This window comes from Micropterus dolomieu, linkage group LG02, assembly GCF_021292245.1.
Source record: "Micropterus dolomieu isolate WLL.071019.BEF.003 ecotype Adirondacks linkage group LG02, ASM2129224v1, whole genome shotgun sequence".
NCBI lineage: Eukaryota > Metazoa > Chordata > Actinopteri > Centrarchiformes > Centrarchidae > Micropterus > Micropterus dolomieu.
The window spans coordinates 19,928,080-19,952,157 of NC_060151.1; the positions used below are offsets into that span (position 1 = coordinate 19,928,080).

General features: G+C 40.5%; 3 protein-coding genes across 12 annotated transcripts in view; 2 read left to right on the forward strand and 1 right to left on the reverse strand.

The window, feature by feature from the left end:
* Nucleotides 1-1,963: 1,963 nt before the first annotated feature.
* hgs (hepatocyte growth factor-regulated tyrosine kinase substrate) lies at nt 1,964-14,538 on the forward strand. 8 transcript variants are annotated; one of them, XM_046031092.1, is made up of 20 exons: nt 1,964-2,128; nt 4,698-4,782; nt 4,937-5,012; nt 5,957-6,049; nt 6,883-7,006; nt 7,461-7,513; nt 7,678-7,746; nt 7,863-7,987; nt 8,858-8,969; nt 9,175-9,303; nt 9,388-9,483; nt 9,646-9,684; nt 9,811-9,978; nt 10,100-10,310; nt 10,408-10,580; nt 10,665-10,805; nt 11,704-11,887; nt 12,004-12,140; nt 12,246-12,428; nt 12,977-14,538. In XM_046031092.1, exons 1-20 carry the CDS (start codon nt 2,092-2,094, stop codon nt 13,106-13,108), a joined length of 2,367 nt encoding a protein of 788 aa, XP_045887048.1. In that variant the 5' UTR covers nt 1,964-2,091; the 3' UTR covers nt 13,109-14,538. The 8 variants fall into 8 exon arrangements, with proteins under 8 accessions (XP_045887048.1, XP_045887083.1, XP_045887098.1 ...); XM_046031127.1 differs by having other exon boundaries at nt 1,965-2,128; nt 9,205-9,303; nt 10,097-10,310; XM_046031142.1 differs by having other exon boundaries at nt 1,965-2,128; nt 8,885-8,969; nt 9,205-9,303.
* A 140-nt stretch (nt 14,539-14,678) lies between these two features.
* The window catches only part of zgc:103625 (methyltransferase-like 26 B), a 41,929-nt gene continuing 32,529 nt past the window's right edge, over nt 14,679-24,078 (reverse strand). For all 3 annotated transcript variants that reach the window (XM_046031152.1, XM_046031159.1, XM_046031165.1), the window contains 7 exons: nt 16,256-16,342; nt 15,872-16,074; nt 15,500-15,662; nt 15,341-15,400; nt 15,146-15,213; nt 14,960-15,038; nt 14,679-14,875 (listed from right to left, as the gene is read on the reverse strand). In XM_046031152.1, the coding sequence (XP_045887108.1) occupies nt 14,828-14,875; nt 14,960-15,038; nt 15,146-15,213; nt 15,341-15,400; nt 15,500-15,662; nt 15,872-16,071 (618 nt within the window). In that variant the 5' untranslated portion in view covers nt 16,072-16,074; nt 16,256-16,342 and the 3' untranslated portion in view covers nt 14,679-14,827. The remainder of the gene's footprint in view (nt 14,876-14,959; nt 15,039-15,145; nt 15,214-15,340; nt 15,401-15,499; nt 15,663-15,871; nt 16,075-16,255; nt 16,343-24,078) is intronic.
* Nucleotides 17,042-21,745, forward strand: mrpl12 (mitochondrial ribosomal protein L12). Its single transcript, XM_046031170.1, has 5 exons — nt 17,042-17,237; nt 18,491-18,689; nt 18,792-18,857; nt 19,147-19,284; nt 21,140-21,745. Exons 1-5 carry the CDS (start codon nt 17,179-17,181, stop codon nt 21,254-21,256), a joined length of 579 nt encoding a protein of 192 aa, XP_045887126.1. The 5' UTR covers nt 17,042-17,178; the 3' UTR covers nt 21,257-21,745.

Below are 24,078 nucleotides of genomic sequence, written 5' to 3' on the forward strand. Positions count from 1 at the left end.
TTACTGTACAATTGTAATGGGGAAAACAGAGTAAGACAAGTGCACAACTTGCACTGTAAATAACCAGTGCAGTGTCTTAAGATAGCGAAAAAGGTAGGGTACCAACACAATTATTCATACATATTATAAGTGTACTAATGAATTGTTAATAATATCATTCACAGTGAGGTAAATCATCCACGAGGCCAACTACACACAACTACTCGTGGAGCTGGTAAGGATTCAATAACTTGTTATAGACCAAGGGGCCTCTGTATAAACGATAATGTTTACAGGTAAAACTGAGTGGCTGTAGATGCAGAGAAATTGAGGATTTGGTGTCAGAGTAATAACATATGTGACACCTTAAAGGCAGAATGAGTAAGATTATCCCACTCACTCTTCCTTTATGATTTTATTACTCTGCACTCACTGGCTAAATAAGTAATGCTGTTCAGCATTTTGTCTCTTTCGCTAGTTGGGTGTTTGCTTTGTTATACATGTAACCACACCCAGCACTAATGTAACAGGGTCCTAGAGTGCAAATATACATCACTGCAGCAAGGTGAAAAGGTAAACACAAGTAACTTAGCTGGTTATGGTTGAGCTCATTTTAATTACTTTATATACTGTTAGGTCTTTTTATTTACTGTAGGCCTAGCCTAACAATAGGCCTACATCATATTCTATATAGTCATAGATTTTTAAAATCTTAATCTACAATGTAACTATACATATAACTGCCATATAAATGTGATGGAATAAACAATAATTCCTATATAATGTAGTGTGAAAATATGAATACTGAAATAAAGTGGTAGTAGCATACCTCACAGCTACTGTAAATGTAATGCAAATAGTACTTCCACCTCTGTTGATACTGTGGGAAGAAAACTCTCAGACCGTGCCAGAGGTCTAGTGGGCCCTCACTGTTCTTCAACATAACTGGTAACTCAACTAATGTAAACTATTGTCCTTTCAATGTAAATATTATTATTTTCAATGAGACACAGATTCCAGTAAAGTTCAAATTAACACAAGTTTAGTGATAATTTCAAGCAAATAAAACAAATACATATGTATCCGAGCTGGTCCAGAGAGCTGACTCATCAAACTCCATATTACATTGATTGATATATCCTGTCTCGCTCCTCCTCTTGTGGGTCTTAGGGTCAGACCCACCTCCACCTCCACACATATTCAATATTAGAACAATAGCGTACTGTATACAACAACACTTCTAAGGAAATAAGACTGGATTGTAACACAAGAAATAGGACATCATCCTGATATCAGCAAAACATTGTATATGCGTAAAACAATCCCACAGTTGGTTAACATTAACACTCCAAGTTTGTGTCCTGTGTGTTGTATCACATGATGACCTTCAGAGCTGCAGTCCTCCAGCAAGGGCCCCTTGTGTTCAGAAGTCTGGTCTGTTACTCTTATCAGGCCCTCCTTACCAGGGCACCCTATGTTTATAAATTTCTGTACTCTTATTGAGTGTGAACCCAGGTGCTATCAACATTATGTTAGAATCCAACAAAGCCCCATTGTTTCTCGTTTGGATGTATAATTAATTTTGAATCATGGTCTTCACCCTAACTTCCCTATGGCAAATTTGCAACACTGCTTGTGTGTGTTATTGCAAAATGTAAAGTCTTTTTGCTCAGCCTGAGAACAACAAGTATGAGGAAGAAGACTGCTGTTCAGTGTATGATCAATAAAATCTTAAACATTATTTATGTTTTAATAAACATCTTCAACATTATCCTTGTATTTAGTTGTTATCAAGCTATATCGAATATTCAAACATCATGGCTAAATGCTAAATAAAAGAAATCTTCAACAATACCATAACGTTACTGTAATAAACATTAATTTTGTGATAACTCTCAAAATGTACTTATCTTTGTATCAACAGTCGCTAGAGGGAGGAAATTCCTCTGTTGTTGATGTTTCTACGGCGGAAGTGGGAAGTAGGAAAAGCTGTACAGCTGTGCTCCGTGGAGCGAACAGAAAAGCTAACAGGCTAACCCCAGCGGTGAAAATATCACCACCCGTTCACCAAACAAGACGCTTCGACAGCTACTTTGAGACTTTTAATCTAACATGGGAAAAGGTGGTGGTACATTTGAGAGGCTTCTGGGTAAGTTATCAGCCCATTCGCTAAGTTAATAGTTTATTAGCCAACTACGTGCCAAAGTGCGATGTTTTCCAACGTATTGTTTTGACAGACGCTGGGGCTGTGGCTCACAGGCCAGCTAATTTTAGCCTGCTAACAAATTTTGCTGCTATTGTCTGGAGGCCCAGATATGCTCAACACTCGACTAAGTAGCAAATACAGCATTGTTTGTCCGCGAAGTCTAATCAAAGCTAACATCAACAGTTACCTTATCCTTGTGTTAACGTCGTGCTAATTAGCTAAAGCAAAAACGTTTTCTTTTCTTTTTTTTTTCATCAGGTAATAAATTAACGTAAGCTAGTGATTCACACCAGTGGACAGTAGCTTATAATGTTTCTGTATAACTGATGACATGGCTGTACTGTCCAAGAAAGCTAGGCAGCTACGCTGAACATTGTAATTTGTGTGATACTTGAAGTGTTGTCTTCAGTTTAAAAAGAAAAAAAAAATCCACAACAGGTTGATTAACGTTAGCTAGCTGCTAGACTGGTATAATTAGCTGCTAGACTGGTATAATTAGCTGCTAGACTGGTATAATTAGCTGCTAGCTAATCAATTTCCCTGCATAGATAAACGTTGCACAGAATTACAACACCTAACACTAAATTACAGATGCCATAGGTAAGGTCATTAGCTTAGCTTACACTAGCGACATTTATCATGCAGTTTGTGTAGGTGGTTTCATGAGTCATGCTGAACATCGACACTCACGTCAGATTGAGCCAAAATCTTGGAAGTTTATTAATAACTGGCAGACAGTTAAATTAATAAACGGCTTACTTGAGTTTCAGTTGACATTCATGGCCAGATTAACCTTTTAGGGCAGAACTATTCAATCAACATTGTCCAGGGGGTCAGACTTTCAGAAAGCTAGGGGCCGGACATTTCCCCCGACCTATTATTCTCATCATGTATGCACTCTTGACAAGGCGCCACCACATTTTCTAAACTTACATTTGCCATGTCATTTGGTAAATTCTGACATCTCTTACCTGGCTACATCACTGCATTTCCTGTAAACATTTATAATCTTATTTTTTCTTTTCTGTATACTTATCCATCTTCAATGAACTATTTCACTTATTTTAAACAGTCGGTTAGCCTGCGCCACATCCATCCAATATTCTCCAGTTCTTTTTAACTCTCACAACTCAGAAAACACAGATAGGCTTAGCCTACACGACTACAGTGGCAGACAAGGCTGGTTCAAATGAACTGAGGGCAATCCACAAACAGGGATACAAAAGCTTGTTTGTCAAAGAAGTAAGAGCATTTGTTTTATGGCTTTCATGTGAGAGAAGCTGGATTCACAGGCAGCAACTTCATGCAAAGGAGTGCTTTTGTCATCAGTAATGCATGTTTGTGATTGGTTGTTACCGACAGCACAGCCTGAAGGATTTATTGTGGCAAAAATTTCAATTTGTCAGGATTTATTTATTTGTAAATACAACTGGTCTGCGGCAGACAGTTGAATATACCTGTTCTAGGGGGCTCTAGGGTAAAGATAAATCATTCGCTGTGATGATAAACTGATAAATCATTCTCTGTGCATTTTATGTAGTATTCTTGTGATGGAATAGTACCAATGGTACTTAACGCTGTGGTGTGGTAATTTGAAACACAGACATTTTGTAATATACACACCAAGTATATTATCGGCTTATGTAATGAAGTTCCTAAAAGTAGATGTTGACACAGGGCCTCAACATGAGGTACAAAGCAAAATCCATTGTAAGGCTCCTATCATATATTCTTCCCAAAGATACATTTTCTTAAATTATTACCACAAAGCAAATGCCAAACAATCAGTATAATATAAATAAGGATTTGGGGGTCTGAGGCAGTTGCCCACTTGAATCAGATGTCACAGAACTTAAGATGGAATCAGTAATAAGACAATATTTTGGGAATTAGGGCTGGTACAAACATGACGTGAATTTTGTGAAACGTTTTGCTGATATGATGGCCAAACAGCTTGAGAATGATGTTGAACTAAACAATGAAATAAATCCAAACATTGTGCTCTCTAATTGTAAGGCATGTTTTAAAGCAAAGCAACATCATTTATAGTAACGTGCAATAGTACAAAAAGTATAACCCTTTCGCATATCACAGTATGACACACCACAAGGTTAACCAATCAAACTTGTGTTTTTTTTCTTCATAAAAAACTTGGATGGCGTTCAGTTATCTCTGTCAGAAGAATGACTCGTTTCTTATTCCATAGGAAAAGAGAAAACATCACTATGTGATTGCATTAAATTAAGAGAACCCTTACCTACTTTAAGAGTAAAACATGATACACACAAAATACTATGTATGCATGTATGTGTACATACAGAAAAACCTGAATGTAAGAGTAGGGAAACATATTAAATGCAGATGCTTCTGTGCACCAGGGCTCACTTAACATCCAGTTGTTTGTTTCTTTTTTTTATGACATTTTTGTTTGGTGTATTGGATAATGTATGGTAGATATTACACAGACAATACAAGTGTTGGAGCTTTAACCTGTTATCTGTGCTCATTGCAGATAAAGCCACCAGTCAGCTGCTGCTGGAGACTGACTGGGAATCCATTCTGCAGATCTGTGATCTCATTCGACAAGGAGATGCACAGTGAGTGATTCTGCCCTCTTCCCTTAATATCCCTAGCTGTTGAAGGTGAAAATAGGTTGAAATGTTTGTTAATGAAGAAAATCAACCAATTGTTCTTTGCTGACATAATTTATTACTTGGATTTTCTATTGAGCAATATTTGTTTTGTTTGCAGAGCTAAATATGCTATTGGGGCCATTAAGAAGAAGCTGAATGACAAAAATCCACATGTGGCTCTCTATGCACTTGAGGTAAGATTTGTGTACAGTGGAAAATGAGCTGATAAATTATTTCTGAGCTGGTAAAATACATTATAACAAGTAAAAGTCAACAAAATAAAATTGAAAGCTTTTGGGTGTTAGTGTGCTGTTTTGTCACCTCCTTTTATGGACAAAGCTGCTTCAGTGAAATGGGTGACATACACAGAACAAAATTATGAACGCAACACTTCACTTCCATTCATCATGAGCTGAACTCAAAGATCTAAGACTTTCTCTATGTACACAAAAGGCCGGTTTCTCTCAAATCTTGATAATCCATCCACCTCACAGGTGTGGCATATCAAGATGCTGATCAGACACCTTGGACATTGCACAGGTGAACCTTAGGCTGGCCACAATAAAAGGCATGCTCTCCTCTGAAAGGCCTTTTATGCTGATTTTACGTTACCAGTACCAGCTCAACTCGCCTCAACTCAACTCTACTTGACTCGGTTTGGCCCTCGTCCGTTTTTCCAATGCATATGGCACCCAGAGATAGTAACCCACAATGTAGCTGGTCGTCATAGCGACCCCACACACCACAGCCGCGACGTACTGTTCAATGCAACACACACCAGCGACCCACATACAGCTTTCTCTTAAAGTTAAAACGTTTCAACATTACTCAGAATGTAAAGACAGATAAGCGTTATGAAAACCTTACAGCTGTGTTTTCCTCTGCTGTTGTTGCTGCAGTGGTCTCTGTGCCAGTGGGACCACAAGGCTCTGTGAGTGGGCGGCTGGCCGGCCTTGCAAGCTCCTCCTGCGGGTTGGTGCAGGCTTCCCCCACCGCCACTTGCGGAGCTCCTCAACTTTAAAGTTTTAGATCTATGAGTTCAGCTCATGATGAATGGGGGCAAACACAAAAGTGTTGTGTTTATATTTTTGTTCATTGTAGTTGGCACAGTGAATAATTATGTGGCCTCACCCTCTAGGTCTTGGAGTCAGTGGTGAAGAACTGTGGCCAGACGGTCCATGATGAGGTGGCGAGTAAACAGACTATGGAGGAACTGAAGGATTTGCTCAAGGTGACCTTCGTTCTGTTCGTTTTTTGCAATTCAAAATCCTGATTTGTTAAATGTCCAATATACTGACTCATCATTTTTTAGGTTGCTACTGGTTCTTTTAAGTCACAAACATAAATTTACACCAGGTTTGACTGTTGTAGGCAATACTTTCTTTTCATTGTGAAGCGGGTCGGGACTGGAGCATGTGCAGCATTTGTTAGATTATTTTAATTTTCAGTTATACTGTCAATTCTTTTTTTATTAATCAACTAAGCATTTAAGATGAGCATTATTTAGTCTAATTTGCTATCATTCGACTAATTCATCCAAAAGTTCACCTTTGATTAGGTTAAATAATATCTGTGCATCTATGTATTAGTTCATTGCCCTCAGCTGTCAAAGTAACACGTAAACAAGCAGTGGAAAGTTTGGATGCAGTGCTTTTACCCTGTTATACATGGACAGGGTGATTTGTCTGACCGTATTTTGGCTGGATGCTCTATCACATTTCCCACCTTCTCTCTTGACTCAATAAGGGCCTGCTGCATTACAGCATGAGCTAGCAATATGTCATTGGGTCCTTGCTGTATCAGGTGACACAAGCTCTGCCAGCCCATGCCGGTTTCTACTTCCTGATGATGTCATAGCCTTGTGACAGGAGGGTTTTTTCAGACCAAAGCAAGGGACTTCCCACCTCACTTCTCGTTTGCCAAACATAACATTGTTTGATTCAGTTTGTGTTTGAAAAGCTCAGTAGTACCAATGTTATGTGATGTACAAAACTGTTGAATGAAGAGGGACTTGAAGCTGTTAAGACAGGTTTATATGACTCTGTGTGGTTCGTTTACCACCAGAAGCAGACGGAACCAAACGTCAGAAACAAGATCTTGTACCTGATCCAGGCGTGGGCTCACGCCTTCCGCAACGAACCCAAATATAAGGTGGTTCAAGACACCTATCAGATCATGAAAGTGGAAGGTAAGAAGGCTTTTGCAGAAGCTTTGTTTTACTTAGATTTTTCCCAATCACAGAGAGAAGGAACACACCCCAAACCAAACACATCACACTTAAGGTTGTAACAATGGGTTTCAGAGCAAAGTGGTGCCTTTTTCAAGTTGTCTGTAAGGGCCTTAAGGAAGTATATTTACCCAGATACATGTTTCCCAACCATGTCTTAGCTACAATTAAATTTAAGAAAAGCACATCAACATTTATGTATTATTTATGCAGTAATTACATTCCAACAATGTTTTAAAATGGATCCTGAGAATGTCACTATGCATTCCTGAAAGCTCAAAATTATAAATATTCAAAAACATGGTACATTGTATGTGCACTGCAATTATTATGAATCATTGTTTACTTCTGTTAATGTGCTACGGGTATCACACTGTGTCTTTAAAAGGTCTGTTTCTCTTTTGCTTTCTCATAGGTCATGTGTTCCCTGAGTTTAAGGAGAGTGACGCAATGTTTGCAGCTGAGAGGGTAAGATATTTTGCTTTTCTTCTTAATGTTAGGGTTTTGAAGTGGGTGGCTATCTGCAGAATCAGCACAAGTTGGTGCTGGTCATGGCTCTGAAGTGTTTAGAAGTGGTTTTGTTGTATCACCACATCTTTAGTGAATATGTGATGTCTGTCTGCTTTGTCCAGGCCCCAGACTGGGTTGATGCAGAGGAGTGTCACCGGTGCAGAGTCCAGTTTGGAGTTATGACAAGAAAGGTAGGCCGTGCTTTCTAGGGCACATTTTATGGTTTCTTTCATTCATTTACAGCAGTGTGTGTGGAGTAAATGTATATCCGGACATTGGCCACAATTTGTGTTCTTTGCTTCTCTAGCACCATTGTCGAGCCTGTGGCCAGATTTTCTGTGGAAAGTGTTCGTCTAAGTACTCCACCATTCCGAAGTTTGGCATAGAGAAGGAAGTGCGTGTGTGCGAGCCATGCTTTGAGCTGCTTAACAAGTGAGTCCCACGAACTAATAATCAAACTTCCAGATTTAGTGTGAATTCTCAGTCTCTGAGTGTGAAGTATATATCTGTCTCCAGCCACTTCATTAGCTGCAGCGTGCATGATATTGCACACTGGCATTTAGTTATTCTGTTGGTCAAGTTATGCTTTATACTTTGTTGTTGTGCTAAAGTATGCATTGGTTTATGAATGTTTTTTTTTTTCTTTTCTTGAGCAGTCAGCCTCTATTGCTCCTTGGTTTAGGGTAAAAGATTGAATGCAGTGCATTGTCTGTAATCTTTTCACAACCTCATCCAAGTCATGTTTTTAGCCCTTTGTTAATTAGTTATCGTTATTTGGTGTAAACTTAAACCTAGGGCGGAAAAACAACTGACTTATTTTTTAGGAATACGGTGCAACCGTAACCATTTATAATGTACGCATCACAAATTTGAATATCTTGTTTTTCATTACAACTAATTTTCCACCGTATTTCCCCCATTTTGGTACGTAACACATTAGATGACCCATAAAGGCATCTTGGAACAGCTTGTGACAAATAATTTCAGACCATATTGTGCAGTTTAAATGATTTTGAATGAAAAGCTTCTTTGAGCAATGTTGCAAAATTTAGATGGCCAACGTTTTATTGCACAGTTAAACCTTTAGAGTCTTAACATTCCTGGAATTTAGGCATTCTCCAGAACTGAGACGGACTATGTCTGTTTTGAGATTTAGAGGATTTTGCTGCATTGACAGAGGTATGCGCTCCCTGGGCTCCTTCTTGTATTTTTCTGTTTTGGAGAGAGATTGGTGTTTGAAGCAGCATGCTCTCCTCTAATTTACAAGGTTGTTTGTCCTCCCTGATCCCTTTTCCTCACCAGCCACCCCTCCCTCTCTCCTCCACTTAGGAAAGCTGAAGGAAAAGCCCCAGCCTCAGGCCCTGCCGAGCTGCCTCCTGAGTACCTGACCAGCCCGCTGTCCCAACAGTCACAGGTAATTGTTCAAAAACTATATGTGAAAAATGAGTTGGCTTAGTTGATGGTCACAGTTGAAATAAATTTGTTGAGGAAGGATATTGATATTTAAGGACTTAGGATAAAACAGACATATGTTGGCTCACCCTGCTCTGTATTGGAATTTGGTGGGGTTTGTGGACTCTGATTCTCTTTGGTTCCTTTCCCCTCATTGCTGCTCCCAGGATCTTACCATTGCTCCGCTCTCTCACCAGATGCCCCCCAAGAGAGATGAGGCGGCACTGCAGGAGGAGGAGGAGCTACAGCTGGCCATTGCCCTTTCTCAAAGTGAGGCTGAGGAAAAAGAGCGAATGGTGGGTTGCACTGCTGAAATTTCGGGTATTTCTACTGCATATTTGCAGAGAGAAACTGACACATACCCATGTGTTTACTTACAGAGGCAGAAAAACTCCTACTCAATGTATCCCAAAGCTGATCCCACTCCGGTGACTTCCTCTGCACCACCAGTGAGCACCCTCTACACTTCCCCCGTGGTAAGACTTCTTCTCATGCTGCCTTTCTCGCTGGCAAACCAAATTATTTGCACTACCAAACATTTTTTCCATGATAAAAACAGAGTTTAAATTTCTGCTATTGTTGGGCAAAATGTTAAAATATGTTTTCTTACTGCCCTATGAACTATATACTCTCCCCAGAACTCCTCTGCTCCATCAGCTGAAGATGTCGATCCCGAGGTACATGTTATATTCTTCCCTTATATATATATATATATATATAAATAAATACCTACATTAAGGTAGACTAATGGAAATCTTCCGTCATGCTTATAACACTTATGGTAATATGTCAAATTATTCCAGCTGGCCCGTTACCTGAACAGAACATACTGGGAGAAGAAACAAGAAGAGGCTCGCAAGAGTCCCACCCCCTCAGCCCCTGCCCCTGTGCCATTAGCTGAGCCCCTTCCGGCGATCAGTCAGCCTGTCGAAAGTCATGTCCCTCCTGTCCAGCCAGTCAGCATAGTGGAGGTATGTTTGAACTTTGTGTGGAGCGCCGATGTTGGTAGGTTTTATGTCTAGCTGAACTGGAGTGGGCAGACCACAAATGACTCTCTGCGCTTTGCTTCCCTCTCGTCCCCACCTTCAGCAGCAGTACCAGAACGGGGAGTCAGAGGAGAACCATGAGCAGTTTCTGAAGGCCCTGCAGAATGCTGTCTCCACCTTCCTCAACCGCATGAAAAGCAACCACATGCGTGGGCGCAGCATCACCAATGACAGCGCTGTGCTCTCACTCTTCCAATCCATCAACAACATGCATCCTCAGCTGTTGGACATCCTCAACCAGCTAGATGAGAAGCGCTGTGAGTGTTAGCCGTGCATGAGTTTGTGTGTGCCTGTGCTTTCCTGTCATTCCGCTGATCCAGTTTCTTTAACTATAACACTGTATTTTATGGGCAGTGTACTACGAGGGGCTGCAGGACAAGTTGGCTCAGGTGCGTGATGCTCGGGCAGCCCTCAACGCCCTTCGGGACGAACACAGAGAGAAGCTACGTCGTGCCGCAGAAGAAGCGGAGAGACAGAGGCAGATCCAGCTGGCACAGAAACTTGAGATCATGAGGCAGAAGAAACAGGTGATGAAATGAGTCTCTCCTCTCAAAATGTAGATACTGAAACACGATTTATTACCATGCTCACAAGTGTTTTTTGAACTGCAGGAGTATCTGGAGATGCAAAGACAGCTGGCCATCCAGCGCCTCCAGGAGCAGGAGAAGGAGAGGCAGATGCGTCTGGAGCAGCAGAAGCACACAGTGCAGATGAGAGCTCAAATGCCTGCTTTCTCTCTGCCCTACGCCCAGGTACACTGCATACTCTGTCGTCAGCTGTCAGGCTAAACTAATTCCAATCACTGCCATAATTGGGATACACAGATTGATTCAGAGGGTAACACATTGGTAAAATTGCCCAGTGTGAATTAGAGTTGGGCGATGTCTGCAATGAAACATCGGGATGGACGATGTCATCGAGAAGTTGTCATTTTGTGAGCATGTGTTCTCACTTCAAAAATTAGTATACTATTAACCTATGTTACAAGTTGCGGTGGATTTTTTAGGACCAGGTAAAGCAGCATTGAACACACAGAGTGCAGATGTTGGTTTCAGTTGTTTGCTGCGTCATTAATAAGCCGACGTGCGGCTCACCTGCTGCCGTGATAATGGATTGAGGGTGGAAATATATGGAAAAAAGACGAGTTCTCAGTCTATTAGGCGACTTTATAAAACATACTGCTGAAATGGAGCAGACGGGGGGCAGAGAGACAGAGAGAGGTCGGGCAGGCCGGTGTGTTTACCTGAGGTGTGTGAGTGTGTCAGAGTGTGGGGAGAAGAGAATTCCAAGGCAGGTGCAAAGCATACTTAAAAACAATAATAAGAATGTTCATGGTCATTAAAACCTGCTTTCACAGGGTGGTATAATGTGAAAATTAGAGATTTCTTTTTTGCTGGGGGTGCGGGGGTTTAACAATCACGATGCCAGCTCAAAGTCGTGATGTCTGTCAGCCATCGCCGATGGAAGATGGCATCGTCTATCGGCCCAACCCTAGTGTGAATGGTTGGCATGACACATGGGCCTTCATGGTGCAAGATTGAGAATCACCAATAAATTAAATTTTATTGGTCAAATAAAAAGGGGATATACCTCTTCATAAGTGTTTGGGAATAAATGCTTGATAATGTCTGTGTTTGCGCTGTTACACAGATGCAGTCTTTGCCCCCCAATGTGGCAGGAGGGGTGGTGTACCAGCCTGGTGCTCCACCCAGCTACCCAGGCACCTTCAGCCCTGCTGGTTCTGTGGAGGGTTCACCTATGCACAACATCTATATGAACCAGCCTGGGCAGACTGCACCACCACAATACCAGGCCATGCCCGGTCCTCCCACAGGTGAGATCAACAAGGAGGAAGATAAACTTCCATGTTTAATTGCCCTACTGCCTTACATATTGTCAGGAAAAATTTGACATGGTACTTTTTGTGTGACTGATCATCTTTTCCTGCAGATCCCAATATGGTTAATCCGTACATGTACCAAGCTGCAGGCGCCAATGGGCAGCCTGCTCCTCCTCCTGTTCAAGCTCCATCCAATACTAGTCCACCCTACTCCAACTATCAGCCCACACCCACACAGGGTTACCAGGTCTTGTTGACTCCCACTTTAATTGTCTGATCACTAAATAAACTACAACCGAAATGGTTAAGGATAATTAATCATCCAGCTAACTGTTGTCCCTATTCTGTGCAGAATGTGGTCTCTCAGGCCCAAAGTATGCCCCCCATGTCCCAGGCTGCCCCCACTAATGGTATGGGCTACATCGGCTACCAGACATACAACATGCAGAACATGATTTCAGCATTGCCAGGACAGGACCCCAACATGCCCCCACAACAGCAGTACATGCCAGGCCAGCAGCCCATGTACCAACAGGTCAGCCACTTATTATATCATCCTTTGCTAGAAGGTGTTAGCAGTAAGAAAACCCAGTAAAGAGTTTGCAACACACTGTGGTAAATTAGCTAAACTGTCAAGAACCTCTTCTTTAATCATTTATTGGCATCTTCATTTCTACATTTCACATAGAGCTGCATAATCAATCGAATGAAGGTTAAATGTGTGACATAACAGCATTATAATGAACTGCATTGCTGCAGAAATGCCCCTGCCTTCAAGTCTTGTTCTCCAGATGTAAGAAAACATGTTTGTTTGGGACACACCCCAACAAATGTCTCAGCATCATGATTGTAATAGTTTTTTCAGTGAAACTGGAAATTGTACAAAAATGATTATTCCCACTAATCGTGAACAATATTGCAAATTGTAATATCTTTCAAAATAATTGCAATCCGATTTTTTATTTTTTTTTATTTATTTTTTTTTTTTGGCCATATGGTTTAGCCCTTATTTCACAGTATCCAGGTTATTTCAATCCTCCCTAATCTTCCTGTTTTACTTATACTGTGTTCTTTTCTTGCTAGGTGGCTCCACAACAACAACAACAACAACAGCAGCAGCAGCAACAGCAGCAGCAGCAGCAGCAGCAACAGCAGCAGCAGGCCCTTCAGGCTGTCCCCGGCAGCGCAGAAGCACAGCTGATCTCCTTCGACTGAAAGCCTACATGCTGCAGGGTCTGACACACTACACCTTCTCTCCTACTTTTGATCTTTCCCCTCGCTCTCTGGACTCTGAGGATGGCCTCTGGAAACGCATACCTCCCACCTTCCACCTTGCTGTGATGTTGTGGCAATGTAAAATATTGTGATGATGTTGCAGAACTGTTGCTCTCCTCAACTCTCCCCCACTGAAGTATGGGAATGTGGGGTGAAGCCGCAAGAGAGGCACCGTAACACAGACCCTTTCACCCTCTTCCTCCCTCTTTCCAGCTGATATGTATGTAGTATTTCCTTATTAAAAGAATAACTGAAGCTCAGAAATAGTCAGTTGTATTAAAGTTAAAAATGAATAAGAAAAATATGATAATAATTGAGGAGAAAAAAAGACATAACCATCCTTGGCCTCATATTTTTCTAAGGCAAAATTTGCATGGTAAGTTTTTATTATTTTCTGAAATGGAAGTGAATTATTGCAACCTATCCTAAAGCTGATTATACACGGGGCAACTTTTTGAGCAATGTTGCTGAGCAATCTTGCTAGTGGCAAGTCATACTATGTTTTGAACGGATAGCGGCGGTGCGTGGTGGGGGAAGGGGATTACGGTAGTAATCTTTACTCATTACCATTGTGGCAACGTTGCCCTGCACGATTGCTCTAAAAGTTGCTCTGTGTATCATCAGCTTGACAGTTTGGGTAATGACTGAAAGACATCTGTATGTGCTGTTTAAGAGATTGTGGGGGTAAAGAGTGACGTCTAGAGAGAGAAAGCACAGTCAATGGACTGAAATAAATAGCACTAACTCACATCTCCATCAGATTCACAGTTTGCCATTCCAGGTCCATCCTTTCTCATGCACACATAAATGCCTCTTATGTTGTTTGGGAATTTCTTTGTTGTGCACCGTTTGGGATATATTCTTAATTGTAAATTGTGGGAGCAGTGTGGGAACATAAACTGGGTGGTTGTTTAATCCTCACTTAATATACTTTTATAGATGAAATCGTTGAAATTAAACAACTAGTGACCATAAATAATACATACTAAAAGCAGTCCAGCAACTCTTATAGCATCCTCCACCTCATGGATTGTGTTGCTGAACATAGTACCATCACAAGACTGACAGAAGTATAGAGAACCATAAACTATAATTAACTGCAAATGGCCTCCATGCACCCCACCCTGTGTGCATTTGGTTGCAACTGTCACAAGTGGGCCGTCTTTTCTAAAGTGTACTTTGCTCTTCAGAAATGTGGAATTGCTTGCAGAGTGATCAGGATATGTCGCATGTTTGTATCACACATCCAATCAGTGATTTCTGTAATCCTTCAGTTGCCATCTGTGAACTTCTTTCTTCCATCATACTGATCTGTCGGACTTTAAAGTAATTTTAAAATTATATTTAATAAATATCTGGTTCTTATTGTCCACCTGCTTGTTTTTTACCCCTCCCTATGAGCTGACTGTAAATGTCTCTGTTCAAATCCTATGGAAATAGGATTTGAACAGAGACATTTACAGAACCATTTTTTGTCCATGGAAATACAGTTTTCCTTGTCACATTCGTACATGTTTCAACAAGAGGGGTTTTCATTTTCTTTTATTAGTGTCAAGGCCATTTACATTGATGAGTGATATGATGAAATATTCTTTGACATATAACTTAGTATTGTGCATAAGTATACAAAGAAGAGTTTGTTTTCTTTGTGCAGCTTCTTTAAAGTTTTCTGAAGATGAGGCATTTGTAGTATTCTTCCATCTCAACCTGGAGATGAAAAACAATACAGGTATAAAAGCTATATTGTAGTTATTAGTTACAGTATATTATGTGCTACAGGTTTTGGCTCACCATCCTCTCCATACGCATCCCGTTCCCATAGGCCAGCTGTCTCAGCACATCGATGTCTGGTAGACCCCACTCTGGGTTACTGTTTAAAAGCAATAAAAAAATCTGTTTACATCCTACCAGCAGAGCTTCACCAGACACATATTGTTGTCATGTTGGAGTATTATGAGAAAATAAACTCCCACTCACATTTTTCGGAGCTCTGCATCCAGGTGTTCATTACAACTTGGTGTTATAGTGCCATTAATAGCATACACCTGGAAGATGTTTAAGAATTGGAAAGGTGTCAGTTTGTAAAGCCTCTTCTGCCATGCTTTTGCACTTCACTCTCACTTGACATGCTATTTTGAGTGGATAATAAATTCAAGGTCTGTTGGTACATACCCCATATGTTATTAAAACGCCATTTTGCCTGAGGATCTGACCAGCTCCATTGAAAACACCCTTGGGAAATTATTTTTAAAATGCAAATGAAATTGGTACTGTTACATTTTGATCAATTAGAAATATGTCCTATGACCCTTCAAATATAACCAGGCCTACCTTAGCTGTATTGAAGGAGCTGTATTGCAGTAAGTTAATGGCAACAATAACATCACAGGAGTTGCGAGGAAGGCCTGCCCATTTCTCCCACGGTTCGCTGGCATCCAGGTGGACAGGCTGCAGCACAGTCTTTACATGGGTTGCAGCAATGTACGCCTTAATACTGTAAGTAAGTATGCAGACTTAATCTTACATTTTATGTTTAAAAACAGATTCTATTTCATAGCCACATTACTGGAAAATGTACAACCTGTTGTCATGTCACACACTTGACCGTATGACTGATGTACAGCCATTCATTTGGACCATTAACAGATTGTTGCATGTTAAGTCAGCATAACTATTGGAAGTCTTTTTCTTTAAGACACAAACCTGTCCAGAGACTCTTCTTTGATGTCTGATGGCTGCCAGGAAACATAGGGCAGCTTCTGGGCAAAGCGTATGACATGCTGCCCAGTCCCAGAGCCCAGCTCTAAGGCGAACAGCTGCCTGTGGGACTGGTCCTCCAGCACATCTTCAAGCACTGCACACAGATCCTCCCAGTTCCTTTCTGCCTGAGGAGACAGTAGCATGGCCTGGAGGAGAAAAAGCAGAAGGACGTTACCCTGTCATCTTATATTGCCAGTCTAGATGTTGATTTTCTCTAACCCTCTTACCTTCTCTTGTGCTGGTTAACTGAGACTAGCAAAGAAATAGCATACTGGTTGAGGCTGGATGTGGTAGGTGTCTGTAACAGCAGATGGGTGCAGAGATTACCTGGTTAAGAGGATTCCCTCTGTGCTCCTCCCCTGTGGTCAGCACTGGTACAGTACAGGTAGATTACACACACACAAGCAGAGGAAACTGGGGGAGAAAGACAGTTCAACTCTATAAATGTGTGTCTGAACATTAAGTAGCAGCTATTGTCATAAAAAACGTAACAATACAGTCAACAACAATGACAGCATCATGATGATCTGTGGTTTCATGAGTGTTTACTGCCCTCTTGTGGTCATAGTGAGGACCTGCAACACAACGTTAACTTGGGGCTAACACAGTTTATCAGTGTAATATTTCCAGTGGTGGAATATAAGTGCATTTACTGAAGTACCGCACTTAAGGAGAAATTAAAGGTACTCGTAGTTAACTTGAGTTTTGCAACTTTATAATTCTACTCCACTACACTCTCAGAGGTAAATAATGTACTTTTTATTCTGCTACATTTGTCTGACAGATATAGTTACTAGTTACTTTGCAGTTTACAATTTTTCATACCCTTCCTGTATAGTGACTTTTCTGATAAACTGAAGGATTAAGTGTTCCTTTATGGGTTGAGAAAAATCTCCTACTTCTTAAGATATATCATTTAACCCCATCATCATATCATTTCATTGTGTTATGTGTATGTTATTAATGTATACTGTTAACATTAGTATTAACTATGAATACCCTTTATGAATGCTTTAAGAACTAATAATTTGATCGGTATAGCACAATTCCCATTTTTTTTATTTCCCATGTCCCTCATGGTCTCCCATACGTTTTCTAACAGTTCACGCAATGAATTGTGGGTAGGTCAGAAGCCGAGAGGGCGCCATGTGCTTTTGAGGCAGAGGGGCTGGAAGGAGACCTGGCTGTGACAGACTTGGCGTGTTTTTAGAGGGACACCGGGATAAACGGCTCCATTTAACAGAGTTAGCATGTACTGCACCAGACGCTGCCTCCGGACCGCGCTGCGGGCCGCAGCGAACACACACCGGTACGTAACAGCCAGTCACGTAACGTTAACACCAGGGCTGCGGTAACGGGACATCAGGGTCTCACTGTCGTGATTCTTCAAGGGCAGACAGCCGGTGACTGCTGCCGGGTTTTTGGGTTGTGATACATGCTGTTGTGTCTGTATCTCGTGTAAATACAGAATATGTGTTTCGTCCGCAGTCAGAAAGGAGCATGATGATTTACGACTTTGTTAAGCATGTTAGCTAACGTTAGCTTGGTAACTTTAGCCTGCAGTATGTAACTGAACCCTGTAACGTTACAGGCTTTAACTTAAACACAACGGCCCAGTGTCCACTGCGGAAATTGGTATAAAACACGTTGTCCTCGTCTTTAACAGTGGTGTAAAAAATGCAGCAGCTGTTGCATTTTCCTCCATTTAGCAGCTATGTTTCTGACAGCCAAGGTCACACTCGTGGAAATGAAAACTCTGTTTTTGCTGGTCAAGTAGTAAGTTGCATCTCTATTTGTTCGTGAACCGATGTACTCTGAGCAAAAGCTGAGACCATTCATTTGAACTACAGGTTATTTGTTAAGAAACCAACTGGAGCCATCCGGACAGTAGCTGCGGTCTGTACAGCTTAGTGTTCATCCCAGAGCAGTGGCTCCCATCCAGGTGTAAGAGTAACCACCGCCCACAGTCATAGGAGATATACTGAGGGGTCACAAGGTGGTTAACGTTAGCAGGATAGGAGAACAAATAACGCACAATTTAAGTTTGTTTTGGCAGACTTATTTCAAGATCTTTGCTTTGAAACTGCCAATTCATTCATTTCGTTCATCATCATGGACCATCTGCTGATTATTTTCTTGATTTCTCAATAAGTGATGTCTTCGAACCGCTTGTTTTGACCGACTACCTGTCCAAACCGTAGCACATCAAGTTTGCTATCACATAAGACACAGGAAAACAACACATTATCACAAGTGAGAAGCTGGAACCAGGGAACGTAATGAATCAGTTATTTAAATAGTTGTCCATCAAATAATCAATGGGCCTATGTATTGTTTTGATTAAACTTTTTTCTTGTAAATTACTGCATCTTTTGACCTCTTCAACCTCCTAAAAGTATTCATCATCATTCTTGATCAATAAAGACACATTTAAAATGCATGCTGGTGATCACAAGCAGCAGATGTGTATATGTCTGGCTACACTGTCTTGGGCTCTTGAAGAACACAATTAAGGTACAAACACAGTCAGTCATTTAAGTAATCCATTTTCGTTTTTTCCAGCCAACAGCTTTCACGGCAGGCACCAGCCCTGTGTGCTCTCAGACTTCTGAAGACCAGTCCAGCCACCCACTCAGATGCGATTGCCACCCCTCCACTAGACGGAGCACCCAAACAGTATTCCCCCAAAATCCAACAGCTCGTCAAGGACATAGCCAACCTCACTTTATTAGAGGTGTCGGACCTCAATGAGCTTCTCAAGGTTTGTGTCCCAAAACACTTAATCCAAACCACAATACGCCTTGTCAGATTGAGACTGTTGTGTTGCCATGTGGAGTGAGCATCTCGTTTTTGTTGGTTGCAGAAAACTCTGAACATTCAGGATGTTGGAATGATGCCGATGGCTGCATCAGCTGTACCAGCGGCTCAGGTGACTCCTTTTTAAATGACATCCAGAGAGTAGATGATATAACTAGAGCACCACGCACTAACTTAATCTACTATAACACCACCATGACCTAAAACTTCAAAAAATACTTAAAATTTGAATCAATGCTTTGGTGACACAGGATGTACGTATTGTATCACTGCAAGTTTCACTGATATTTATTTTTATTTTTTTGGGCCAAAGTGTCATGGCCTACTTTATGAGTAGCAGCTTATAGTGGTAGTTAAAAGTGCACAATAAGTTTGCTCTTTTTTTCCCCTTGTGAAACTAGCCCACGGAAGAGGACGAAGCACCGGTCAAGAAAGAGAAGACTCACTTCACAGTGAAATTAACAGAATTAAAGGCAGCTGAAAAAGTGAAACTTATAAAGGAAGTGAAGAACTGCATCCAAGGCTTGAATCTGGTGCAGGTAAGTCTCATCATTAGTGTTCAGTCTACAGTGCTGATTGAAGTAATTTAAGAGGTATCCTGTGGAGTTGTTTTGACAATTAGTAACGCTAAGGTCTGCCGGTGGCGGAAATGTGCCAAAAAATGCACAACACACAGGCAAGGAAGACGAGGGCTGCAAGTTGGCAAACATGGATGTAAACGATGCATATATATAATGTTTTATTAAATTGACTTTGCAAGTACAAATGCATTGAACACATTTTTTAGACCTTACAGATACACACTATATTTTCGTGAGAAATGCTAAATATAAATAAAATCTTTTTGCTTACAAGAAAACTCCACACGATACATTTTTTTATATTTTGTTATTTCTGATGATTCACTCAATCCAATACTTTATCAGACAGCTGCATAGTGTAAAGTAAACCTACAATAATGTATAATACGGTGTAAAGCTCAGCCCAAAGAAAATAATAGGCTATAGTCTTTATTGCAGTGTTCCTTAGTAGACTTTTTCACTGTCCTATGGTATTTAGTGTAATATCTGCAGAAATGGTATATACTTTACCAATATTGCACGTTTGCTCAGGACCAAGGGTGCTCCGATCGTTCGTTCACTGATCGTAATCAGCCGATAATGGCTTTAACTAGTTTGATCGGTGGTCACTAAAAAGGCTGATAACAAAAGCCGATCAGATGATGCAATACTCGCCAGACAAATTTTCAACAGCAGCTAAAATGGTTCCACTATGCGGTCTGAACAGTTTTCAAAGCTAGCTAGCACCAAAGTTTTCAGACTTTTCAGACAGGAAGCGATTGATGCGCCCAGTTAATCATTTACAATGAGAGTTGAGCAGCAATCAGACAAGCGGAGCAACAAGCAGGAGCGATTATGTGAAACTGTAGCGGTCGTTCTCATCTCACACACACGCCACCCGCAACCGGAGTTTAATAGACACTCAGTGCATCAGGCAGAGGGAGAGAGACTGATCCTTCAGTGTGAGTTTCCTGATGCAAAGAGAGGCGCCATGCACTCAATCAGCTGACTGCCTATTTCTCTCTGTTTTTGTAATAAAACGGAGAACTTTTGCTACGTGTCCGCCTCCCAGACTAAAACGGTGAACCAGACGCTGCTGACCCGGTGGGCAAAAACAGAGGACATTATAAAACGATGACACAGACACTCACATTTGGCTTTCTGAGTCGGTTTTATCAGTAATGCAAAGCAAAACATGATGCTACTGACAGTTTTAGTTTCGGTATTTTTTTATTAAAATATAGTACTGTGTAAATAACACTTAACAGTTTACTTTACTTTGCGACGACTCCCGGTCTGTTTTCCGCCGCCACCGTCTCTTTGACCGACACTTTGTTGTCGGTCAGTGCAAAAAAAAAAATACCTGGTGTGGTTCTTAATCTGTATTACTTTCTTCTTTTGCCAAATGTTCTGTAACTGCGGAGTAGACATCTGCTTCATGTTTACACCGGCTCGCGCATGCTCAGTGTACCTGAACAGCCACTAGATGTGTGTTTTCAGTCGTTTTGATATAGACGGAGATCAACTCTGATACGCTGCTAAAATGCTGCTGTGGAAGGAGAAGATCGTATTTGTTATAAAACTGTTTAAAAACCCGTAAGTAGTGTGGAAGGATACTTTATCATCTGTTAATTTTAATACTTAATGCATTTTTTAGGACTAATTAAATAAATATACATGACAAATAAAAGGTTTCAAATAGACTCTGTGATCGGTATCGGCTGATACTGCTTTCAGCAATCCGTGATCGGAGCATCTCTACTCGGTGTCCCAGTTCCTGCTTTCACAGATTATGTGATCTAAATCTTGTTTTTCTCTGTCTTTTCTAAAACAGGCTAAGAAACTAGTGGAGTCTCTTCCCCAGGAAATCCGAGCCAATGTATCCAAAGAAGAGGCAGAGAAACTGAAAGCAGCTCTGGAGGCAGCAGGCGGCACGGTGGTGTTGGAGTAGACCCATATGTCTACCCATTCTCCACCATTTTGCTGCTCTTGCACTTCACCCTTCATCCTATTATTTCTTATTTTCTTTTTTACATGACAAAGAGGAGGATCCCGAGTGAAAAGGAAACAAAGAAATGCCTTCTGACATTAATACTGTCTTTTAACAGCGTCAGGTGGGGCGGTACAACTCAGACTGAACTTTCCAGGCACACAGCCTGCACAAACTGCCGCCTCGCTGTTTCCTTCGCCATTTTCTGTCTGATACTTGCGTAGCAAATAAGCTACAGAAACACTGGCCTGGGTTTCAATTAAGTCAGTTGGTCATTCTGTGTGTGTATGTTAAATTTTTCACAGAAGGAAAGATTATGCTGTAAGGACATGGTTACCATTCCCTATATTGAAGAACACCAGATACTGTATCTAGTTCAGGGGATGGCAGGACTGAGTCCTCATTGGTTAGAGAATTGTTATTACTGTGATTAAAGTTGAAATGTCCATATTTTTGTCTTATGTATTGTGGTTGATTTTATGCAAAATGTTGGATATGCAAACTCTAAAACTTAAATGGATCTTTCAATTTCATTCTTAATGAGTGTTGTGTTGCCTTAGACTCATCATGCCATACTGAGACTGACTATCTGTGGACTGAGAAGTTAGTATATTTTTAACATATTGTAGATTGCATCCTGCTTTACTGCTGCTGACCAATAGAGGGTATAATATCTTGTTTAATTACCTCAGGCAGGGTTGAACCACATTTTGTTCCCGTGTAAACCTACAAATGAGCGTGAACGTGAGCAGATACCAGTTGCTGTGTTAGAAGAGAGGAAAGCGGTTTCAAAATGTGTGGTAATTCATGCTTTTGAAAGTTATAGTACATGACATTTATAGGTAGCCTAAAATGCAAAACCAACTGTTAAGTATACAGCAAACTACAAAATTTCCAGTGAACTGTGTTTGTCTCAAACCCAACAAAAACATACTTGTTGCAAGTTTAGTTGTTTTGAATACAAGATGGCTGCACATTAAGCTCCAATGTTTCAATTTCAAACAAATGTGTCTGCTACTGCTTGAAATATACAAATACCACCTGGTGAGTGACATCAGCAGGTTAAAAGGTACATGTTTCATCACAAACACGTCTTTTTCACAGCTGAGTTGTCATATTCACAGGTGTTACTAATAACATTAACGATGGCTCCGTTTTGGTCCCAGTAAGCTTTGACTGTGACACTGAGCCAGCATGCACAATACCAGCACTCTGAAACTGAAGCAACTAAATGGAATTCAACCATCATTACTTTTATTATTCACACCTTTTGTGTCAAATAAAGGCCTTGGAAAAAAACATCCATTTAAAGGTCCTAAACACAAAATACATGTTTTTAGATGTTCTTTCATCAGGACTATATGTGTGTGTGCATGTGTGTAAAGACTGTTGGACAAGTTACACCCTTTTCACATCTATTAGTACATGTATTTCAATACCACAAGTAATTCTACTGTAGCTCCACCCACTTTCAACCAGAGGTCTAATTAGCCAAAATAACTGAAAATGTTAAAATATATATGGTTGGTGCTTATATGGTAGGCCTATTTTGTGATGTACTCTGTACCATTTTACTAGACTGATTGTAGATTGCCACCAGGTGGCATATGTAGACTGTATTCAAGGCTCATCGTCCCTCCTCATATGTCACAGTCCAGGACCAAATTTTGGTGTGCATCTGTCCAATAACTCATGCTGATTAGGTCATTGCAGTTAATCTTTTGAAAGCTGTTTTAGGAGTTCAGGAGATCAAAGGGGCATCTGTGGCCAGTCTAAGATGTATTTATTGGGATGGGAGACATTTATTAAGCCCTGCATGGTTTCAGCCTTTGCTTTTGATGTAGCACCACTTTTATCAGTAGGGGGTTGTATTTCCTAATTAGGCTAATCGGATTAAATTCTTATTAGGTCCACATAGACACCAAATGAGAAGATTCCCAATAAAGCCAAGCCTCATTTTACATGCGTTTAAAATACACATCAAATCTTCCACTCACCTAGATTATACCTACATTCATTAATAATGATTTGATCTGCTTATTTTCCATACTCTTCAATGTACTCCATATTTATTATGTTTTGATTTTAATATATTATAAAATAATAATGATAATTATAGTTAAGTAAAAATGAACCTCAACTCTTTCTTGAGGATTTTACCTAAGCAACAAAAATGTAAATGTGTTTCTTAGTTCTGTGCCTGGAAAAAATGTTAGAAGACGACTTTCAAAAAGTCACCTTCGGTATTCCGTGCATTTGTTAAGCTGTTACCTTTTTGAGGCTTCATTGCACGTTTTGAGTAAATTCCAAGCCAGCTGAGAGAGACAATGATAGATGGATAGGAGTGAGGAGGAGATGACATGCAGCAAAACTCTCAATTGAAACCAGTATGTGGTACGCACATCAGTCAACTTTCTCAAGAGACTGCAGACAGCAGAAACCAAGAGAAACTGATGCTGGATTACTTTTTTCAGATGCACTGGAAAACACACAGAAGAGACGGCTGAAAAGCGTTATCAAAAAAGGTTATCCTGCAAGGAGGATAATTTGCCCTTAACAAAAGGAATAATAAAATGTATTTTTATATTGATATGATACTATATACTACGTAAACATAGAAAATCTTCACATGAAAAATGGACAACACAAATGGAAATGCTCATTTCAAAGGTAAAATGCAAAATTTGAATCACCACAAATGGCACAAAAAATGAAAAAATGTAGAAAAACACAAATGAGAACGCTCAATTTAAATGTTCAAATATAAATAGAAAGGCGTAAAT

Bases quoted from the DNA above. Each gene is read 5' to 3' on its own strand.
- hgs (XM_046031084.1), top strand. From the start codon at position 2,092: ATGGGAAAAGGTGGTGGTACATTTGAGAGGCTTCTGG. The intron at 9,979-10,096 runs GTATGTTTGAAC...CCCCACCTTCAG, and splicing joins AGCCAGTCAGCATAGTGGAG to CAGCAGTACCAGAACGGGGA. The intron at 10,581-10,664 runs GTGATGAAATGA...TTTGAACTGCAG, and splicing joins TCATGAGGCAGAAGAAACAG to GAGTATCTGGAGATGCAAAG.
- mrpl12 (XM_046031170.1), top strand. From the start codon at position 17,179: ATGTACTGCACCAGACGCTGCCTCCGGACCGCGCTGCGGGCCGCAGCG. The intron at 17,238-18,490 runs GTACGTAACAGC...CGTTTTTTCCAG, and splicing joins GCCGCAGCGAACACACACCG to CCAACAGCTTTCACGGCAGG. The intron at 19,285-21,139 runs GTAAGTCTCATC...TTTCTAAAACAG, and splicing joins AAGGCTTGAATCTGGTGCAG to GCTAAGAAACTAGTGGAGTC.